This window comes from Pseudopodoces humilis, chromosome 2 (assembly GCF_049639895.1).
Source record: "Pseudopodoces humilis isolate 2021_Gansu_Grassland_sample_001 chromosome 2, ASM4963989v1, whole genome shotgun sequence".
Taxonomy (NCBI): domain Eukaryota; kingdom Metazoa; phylum Chordata; class Aves; order Passeriformes; family Paridae; genus Pseudopodoces; species Pseudopodoces humilis.
In genome coordinates this window covers 48970973-48979392 of record NC_142201.1, presented here as the reverse complement: position 1 = coordinate 48979392, position 8420 = coordinate 48970973, and the positions used below count along the sequence as shown (strand labels likewise).

Below are 8420 nucleotides of genomic sequence, written 5' to 3'. Positions count from 1 at the left end.
CCGGGTCAGGGCTGAGGCGCGGCGGCACCGTGAGGCGCTGTCAGATCCGCGCTGAGAGGGTTCGCCCAGCTCCGCACCGGGATCCGCCGCCGCTGCCATGGAGCCTCATCGCTGGCTGCCGCTGGAGGCCAACCCCGACGTGAGTGCCCGGCCTGGGCGGTGGGGCGCTGCTGTGGGGGGCTGCCCGCCCGAGAGGCTGCCTGCGGTGGGGTGAGCGGGAGGGTGGCGGAGGGGACAGGGCAGAGGGCTCCGGGCCGCGCAGGAGCACATCACCTCTTAAGGGGTGGCTGGTAGTGACAGGGGTGGAGAGGGATGCAAGAATGTCTTACCCTGTGGATCTGACTGGGTCTTAACTCCATTCTGTTTTCTGCTTTCTTTTCAGGTCACGAATCAGGTAAGAAGGTTTTATTTGAGGTAACCTTTAGTCTTTGCCGCTTTGGGCCCGTCTCCTCTCATTTTCTTTTAGTAAAGGCTCCTTGTCCAAGGAGAGTGCCCCCTTTCTTCCCCACGCTTGTCTGCGCTCAGTCTTTTCATGTCGTACCGTACGTGAACCTCACCCGTAAAGATACTATATGAAGGAAAAACGAGCAGTAAAAAGAGAATAGCTGTGGTCTGGCTATTACTGTAATGAAATCTCTGATGTTTTTCAAGGTGGGTTTTAATTCATTAATTAGTGATTAAAACATTAATTTGTATATAACGTGTGCCAGGTGTGGACCTGTACTTGATGGCTTTGGGCACGTGTATGGATCTGTTTGCATCACTGTGTTGTAGTCTCATTCTTCTTTGGCTGACCATAAAAAATAATGTAATTTTACCATGTTAGCACGTTGCTGCTTGTTCATGACAATACGTGCATGATTGGTTGGTGGTTTTGTTAGCGTGGTAGAACCCACGCTAGAGAAAGGAAGCTTGTTCTAGTACACAAAACAATGCTCCCACTAAATAAGCTCTGGCTGAAAGGAAATCACACATACTCTAACCCCACATCATGTTCTCAGTGACAGTTTTGAGCACAGCGTTAATGGTAAGTTGTTGATTTCAGCAGGCCTGTTGATAATGTTAACGATTGTGCTTAAGCCAAAGGCCTCTGAAACTTCCAGCAGCAAAATTGTATTCTTAAAATTATATTGTTGAAATATTTTGGAAACTGGGAATTTCTGTGTATGAAGAATGTTTGTTTTTTTTTTTTTGTGGTTACTGTAATGTAAAAACAACATCTGCAGGAGAGTGAAGGGTTATTTGTTGCTGGGTCATTTTGTGCTTTATAGTTTTCTAGGGCAAATAATTTTACGATTCTTACAGCATTGCTGCTGTGGAGTGATTTTAGAAGTCTATAATCCCAGTCTCCTGAGTTAAAATTGACAACCTTTCCTGGGAGCCCATCTTGAACATGTGCTATAGTTTTTGTTTTTTTTTTTTAAATTTTGAAATCCAGAGACTAAATTCCAGTTTGGAAGAAAATAAGTGAATAAATAGCTAGTAAAAATTTCCAATTATCTAACTTCTGACTTTCCAGTTGTTGAGATGAGCTCATCATGGTACAAATTAAGACCATCTTTAAAGTAGAAATTGAGGAGGAAAGTATAATGATATTTTTTAATCTGAAATGTCATGTATCCCTGTGTGTTTCTGTTGTATGGAGAAAATCCAAGAGGAATGTCAAATGAACAATTGTAAGTGTGTTTAAAATCCACCTCTTTTGCCTGTTGGTGATGAATGTATCAGTTGTAGATGATCATGGATCATAGAAATTTGTACTCTGCATGAATTTTCTTCTTACTGTTTCTGTGTAGAAAAGGCCACTTGAAACCAATTAGACTTCCTCCTTCACTATGTTTTCCAGTCTTGACTGAGCAGGGATTGTTATTATCTAGACTGAGAGATGTATATTAAAAAAAAAAAAAAAAAAAGAAAAGAAAAGAAAAAAAGGTGGGTGTTGAATATGAACACACCTTGCATTATTAATCATTGTTCTTTTAATCTCATCAGTACCGTGGTGAATTGTGTAGCAACAGGGCTGTTAGTCATCAATTATTCATATCTTGCTAGTGTTTAAAACAACAATAATAGTAATTTGAAATTCTAACGAAGTTGCAAACTAATTTTTAGAAAATCTTGTTGAGTTAATTGCAAGGATGGGCTTTCTTGTAATACTCTGTAAAATATTCTAGAAGTCTTTATCAGTAAAAAACCCAATGGTGTGCCTTACAAACTGTAATATTTGTGTCTGGTAGTCATTTAATACGTGTGTTTGGACAGACATCTAGCCATGTGCCAAATATTTCTTCTTGGGGTTTGTTTGTTTGGTTGGTTGGTTGGTTTTAGTATACTTGGCTTTTTTTAGTTGAGTGTTAGACTGTCCCTAATGCATACTGCTTTCGTTAGTGCTAAAATTATTGCTAGGTAATGAAGTCTTAAACAAAAAAAAAATTCCAGTGACCTGTAAGATGGATAGATACTTAGTGTTAGATTGTAATTAGAAGTTTCATTCAAAGTCAAGAAGTGACTGTTTTTGATTATTGTACCAATCATTTTATCCCCTTCTTAACAGTAACTAGTAAGGTAATTAGTATAGTAACTGTACTAATGCAGGTTCATTTGCTTTTACTATGTTCTTATAATACTGTATTTTCTCTGATTTTGAAATAAAGGCTGTAAATTTGAGGTTTTCAGTCTTTGTAGTAGAAATTCAAATGTGTCCTGCTTTAGGGCAAATTTTGGGAGGAAACCTCTGAAGGGGTCTCCTCTAGAAAGCAGATTTTAGAGGCCCCTCCTCCATCTGGTTTGGGGGAAACAGAGTGGAGCATACAGTCACCCCAGGACAAAATGATAATGGCAAAAAATGGTATTTCTCAGTTAGAGGTATGTGAAGTCTTTCAAAAATATCTCAGAAGTTTTTCTCCATCTGAAAGTGTTTATGTTATAATACAAGTCCAGGAATTCATAAATCCTTAATCTAGAACCTCTCTTTGTTCATATGTGTTAAAATTATTTGAAGGTTCATAAGCTGGCTGGTGAGAATAAATAGGAATATTCTTTCTTAGCTTTAAAGATTTCCAGTGGCAGAGGATATCTGCCATGTGTCTGTAGTGATGTTTTCGAGAGAGAAGACAGTCATTCAGTGCAGCACACAGTGCTGGTTGTAATGAGGGAAATCAGGAGTTAAATGTACCATAGTGTGCTAAGTGATTGTCACAGTACTGTTTTTTCTCCTTCACTTCTACAGTATGACAGAATGAATTGTTGTCTAACTCTGATACAGGAAGAGTTGATGATTCAGCATTTACAAAGCTCTATTTTTTGTACAGTGATGTGGGACAGGGAATGGTTTCTTCTCTTTGACCTTCTGTTGGGGAGCTTGACATGACCACTGCTACTCTCCTTCTTGGATGTCTTACAGGATTTTCCTGAGAGAAAGCAAGAAAACCATGTTTATCAATTACCAGACATATGATGTTTCTGTATCTTGTTTCCAATTTCTTCTGGGGAAAAAAAAAAAACTGCATGGAAATTTTTTGGAGTGAGTGAAAACATCAGAACACAAGCTGATTGTTCTTCATCATAATGTTGCTTCAGTCTGGCTTGCAACCCACAATTGATTGCCTACAAAGTGTAGATAAACAAAAAGTATTGGTGGATATTTTTCTTAATGTCCCATCTCTTTTCATTCTCTCTTCCCTTTCTTCCTCTTACACATTCTAAGAAATATCCCTGCTTCCTGGATAAGATAATATTTCAACTCATGCCTTCATTATATCCAGATAAGGCTGGAGTAATTGACTGCATCTGATTATGAAGCTCAAGCACTGGCTTCAGAGTTCAGCTACTGACTGTTGGCTGTGATTTGAGTTTTTCTTGTCCGATCGGGCTTAGTTGCTGGTTCTTAGTTACCTTCCAGTGTTATTTTTAGGCCTTTGGTCCTACTTATTGGGGGGTTTGGGGTTTTGAGTTTTTTAAACCATTAAGGTATTGAGAGTCAGCTGCCTAAAGAAAATTATTTTAGCTCATGAACACTGTTGACAGCTGTGACTTGAAAGTTACAGGGACAATAAAGCTCACAAAGCATAGAACAAATGGCAGAAACTGGATACAGCCAATTTATGGCTACTATGGTTACAGTTCCATTTATGGAACACCTCTCTTTAGGGTGTCAGGCAAATACAGAGAATTAAGTAGCTTGGAAGGAGGCCTTAGTCTTCCTAAAAGGTCTTTTAATTTCCTGGATTCTGAAACACTATCCCACAAGTTTTCCCAAAGAAAATCTGTAGTGATTAAAATAATTGCAAATGTAGCACACATGATTCCTGAAGTGCATTGGGAGGTAGCACTCAGAGATGAGGTACTGAGGTACTGTCTTGGTGTGAAAGGATGTTTGATGTGGAGAAACACAGGTCTCCTTCTAAAAATGCCTAGCTAAGCTTATTTTTTTATTTTTCTTTTTCAGGTGAGGGAGTGGAGTTTAACTCTTCTGTGCTAAGCAGAGTAAAAAATAGTGGAGATAGTGTACATGCTTGGAAAACAGCCTGTTATTACTCATGTAGCCTCAGAAGGTGGAAAATCAGGATTCAATCCTTTCTGTAAAGACAATATCCCAGAAAGCCTTTAACAGAGCCAGCAAAGGGGGAATGTTGAGCCTGTGATGCTGCATAGCAAAGAATAAGCACAAGGATAAATATGAAGGAATTGCAGGTGACCGCTTCCTGAATAGCTTCTAGTTTAAAATATCTCCAGCTATGTAGCCTGCTTAGGGAGTTTAAATAGGTAAATATGGTGCGCAGGGAAAATTGTAGCTTGTTTTGGGGTTTAGAGTACTATTTATATGAATAGTTGAAAGATTGCCTTAGCTCAGTCTTTGTATGTTCTTCAGTAATTGAAAGCTAAGAAAAACATGTATTTCATTCCTCTACTTGTACTTGCCACTTCTGGTCCTTCTTATGTTCTTTTTTACTCAGTTTTGTAGTTCTTGTTACAAGGAAACCCTTACTATCTTGAAGACAGAATGGGGTGCTGCAAAGTGGAAAACAAGTGACAGTTGTTAGTGCCTTATACATTATCTTGCTGCGCTGAAAATGCTCTTTCCCACTTCACCATTTTCCTTGCTTAAAAGACCAGCAGAGTCAGTAGAATCCAATGGTTGTTTCAGTAAACTGTAAAAGGAAGAAATGTGTATCTAACAACTGAAATAGAAAAGGGGATTGATCCAGCTCCTCCCTGTTATAAGTAACTTTTTAGATCATGGAAACAGGTCTGTTAAGTGTTTCTCAAAGAATAACACAGTATTCTGTTTTGAGTCAGTGACTCAGTATCAACACCTCAGGACTCTGCTGGAAGCATTTTAAAGCTCTTGCTCACTGCTTTCAGAGGAAGCCTGGGTCAGCTGGTTCGTCCAGATTTCTAAGTGCTTTTTTTTGCATTGCTGCCTATGCAATGCCCTGGTGGAATACGTACAGCAGTGCCTGGGCACTGAGAGTTAAGTTTCAAAACTGCTGTATGGATATGTGAAAAATATATACCTCTCATTTTGAAGAACAGGAATACTAACTGTGAGTCAGTGTTGCTCTTTCAGACACCATAAAGTAATGAACACAACTGGAAGGATAAGAATGTAGTGGATGTTAGTTTTCTTATGTTTTTGAAAAAAATTTGTGATGGGCTGTATTCTTTGAACTTTATTATGGTGTCTTGAGGTACAGAACCTGAGGATATTAAAGGGTATTAAAGAATTTGTAATAAAGTTTGATTTTCCCAAGGAAGTCTATTATAATGTATCATCTCTTGTTTGATCATACTGTGGCCATTCTAAGTGAGTAGTAGTTGGTAAAGAAGAATAATGCAGCTTATGTAAGTTCCAACTATCTCTTTGCTCCTAGTGTGCCTTTTGACCTGCTGTACAGAAATAAAGTTTTCACAGTTGCTACATATGACTGAAATATCACTGTCTCTAAAATGTACTGGAAAATTATTCCTTCATTTTAATTCCATAGATATCATGATGAAAGAATGAAAAAATATATCCTTATAATGCTCCAACAGTAAAATATTGTTTGGATGGTTCCCTTATTTCTAGAAAGGAATTTCACATCTGAAATAGACTTGGTTTTGTTACATGCTTCTAGAAATGATGTGTAAAGAATTAAAAGCAGAATGTTGTGCGTTTGTATTTTTAACATAGATTAATAAGAATTGGATATTTTAAGAAATAACTAATTTTCCCTTTCTTGATGATAATTCAATCAGTTACATTTTACTCAGTGTTTTACTACTATTTAGGGAAAAAATTACCTTCAGTCCAATAGAGTTAAAAAAATTCTAGTGCTTTAATGAAAAAGTTAGAAAATATTGATTGTCTTAATTGGTTTATTTATATGTTGTCCTTCCAGTTTCCTAAAGCCATAGAAACTCTTCATTTTTAAAGAGGAAAGTCTTAACTGTGGTTTTGTTGTGATATAGAGATATTTTAATGCATTCAGCAGAAGTACAATAAAATGTAGATGCTGTGGGTGTTTGGTTTACATTTGTGCTTAGAAGAGGATGGCAACAGTTGGTTCTTCCCACAGAAGCTCTCTTGACTTCAGCATCTGAGAGTCTGGAAATGTTTGTGCATTTTGCCAGTTTTATGTTTTCATGGTTCCAACTTTTTATATAAATACCACAGTAAAATGTGGAAAAATCCAGATCGTAGCTATAATGCCTTAGTGTTTAAAATGTGATGTTCCTGAACTATTTGCAAATGCTGTCCAACTTTAATTGCACTTAAATTTCAAACCCCTATTTTGTATCGGTTTTTATCCTCCCTTCATTTTTACATGAAAGTGACAGAGTAGAAAAGCACATTGCTGCTTAAATGATATTTCAATTGTGTATTTACTACATAAGTTTATAATAAATTTCACACTTACATTGTCTTACCCCACTTACCCTTCCTGCATCTCCATAAACCTGATAGATCAAATCTTCCTACTGGCTCTGTAACTGTGTTGGCAGAAGTAGGAATCTAAACTCATTAAATATAACTGCTCTGTGCTTTTTTCAATGCCTGCCAGTTAGTAGACTGAAGTAGTAGTGCCAGCAATGAAAACAGAATAGCTTTTACTACATGCTGCATAGGTAAAGTGCCTAGAAGTGCCTATTGTAATGTTTTTGCTATTAGCCAAAATTTAGACATACGGATTAACAATTTGTGATCATTTAGAATAGAATAGAATAAAGTCGGCTGGAAGGGGCTTTTGAGTTCTGCAGACCAACCATGCTCTGTCCAAAACAAATTGCTCAGCAACCTGTCAAATTCTGAATTTCTTAAGACACAAACTCCACAGTCTCCTGGACAGTTTGTGCTAATGTTTTACTATGATTATTATCTGTTAAATTTATCTTAAAATGCTTTCCTTATAAAGTTCAAATTTAACTATGTTTCACTCTCTTGTTTCTCATTGTTTTACTGTGTGCTGCTGAATCTGTCTCCATCTTCTCTGTGCTCTCCCTTAGCTAGTTATAAGCAGTAGTAGTCAGGTGAGAAAGAAGGGCCTTCTGGAATATTGGGGCAAAAAGGACAAATTCATAGGAAGTGCAGATAAGGGTGAGGGGTGTAAAGTAGTTTCTAAAGTGGCTTTTTGTCTACTGGTTAACTGAACCAGTGAGAAACCAGGAAGTGTTTTTCAGCAAGGTCATTTAAGACAAGAAAAGAGACAACCAAAACTATGAAAACAATCTGTAAAAATAAAGTTGTGAAAAAGTGAATCCTAGATACAAATGCGTGGGGGTTCTTGTGTTGCTGCTGTTGTTCTTCCTGAGGTCCTCTAAGACTTCTATAATATAGCCAAGTATTTTTCTTTTTTTTTCTTCAATAAGGTAAAAGCTCAAAGACCTATAAATTAAGAATTGTCAGCAGTGTGATAAGCAGTGTTTGAGAAAAAGATTCTGATACTCTCTTGTGCTGATCTAGAAAATTATGAAGCTGCTATTTTATCTTTCGTATATAGTATCAATAAGTTAAGAGAAAGTGAACAGCTGAAAATAAGTGAGCCCTCAAAGAACCTTAACTGTTCTTTACAGTAGGTATTTGTAGAATAAGATTTCTTGGATAATCCCTAAATAATTGGAAAGGAAAACAGCAGTGATCTCTTACCTTTTTAGACAGTGATGGTGTCTAAAAAGCATACTGAACTTCCTGCTGTCCTAAAACAGGAATGACTTTGTCTTCCCATCCTGCCATCTATTGTTCATCTGTTACCATCTGTCAGTCTCTCTTACACAGGGACTTACGTTGCACAATTTTTAAAATCTGCTTAATAATTTTCAGAAGGATATTTCTATCTTTTTTTCTAGGCCTGCATGAAACCCTCTTGACACACACAGAGATATCTTCTTTGCCTATTTTGGGTCTATCCTTAGTATTTGATTTTTAGTTTATGATTCTA

General features: G+C 37.3%; 1 protein-coding gene across 2 annotated transcripts in view; it reads left to right on the top strand.

The window, feature by feature from the left end:
- The window catches only part of UCHL3 (ubiquitin C-terminal hydrolase L3), a 41876-nt gene continuing 33456 nt past the window's right edge, over positions 1-8420 (top strand). For both annotated transcript variants that reach the window (XM_014262491.2, XM_005516422.3), the window contains exons 1-2: positions 1-139; positions 383-394. In XM_014262491.2, coding sequence (XP_014117966.1) covers positions 98-139; positions 383-394 — 54 coding nt within the window. In that variant the 5' untranslated portion in view covers positions 1-97. The remainder of the gene's footprint in view (positions 140-382; positions 395-8420) is intronic.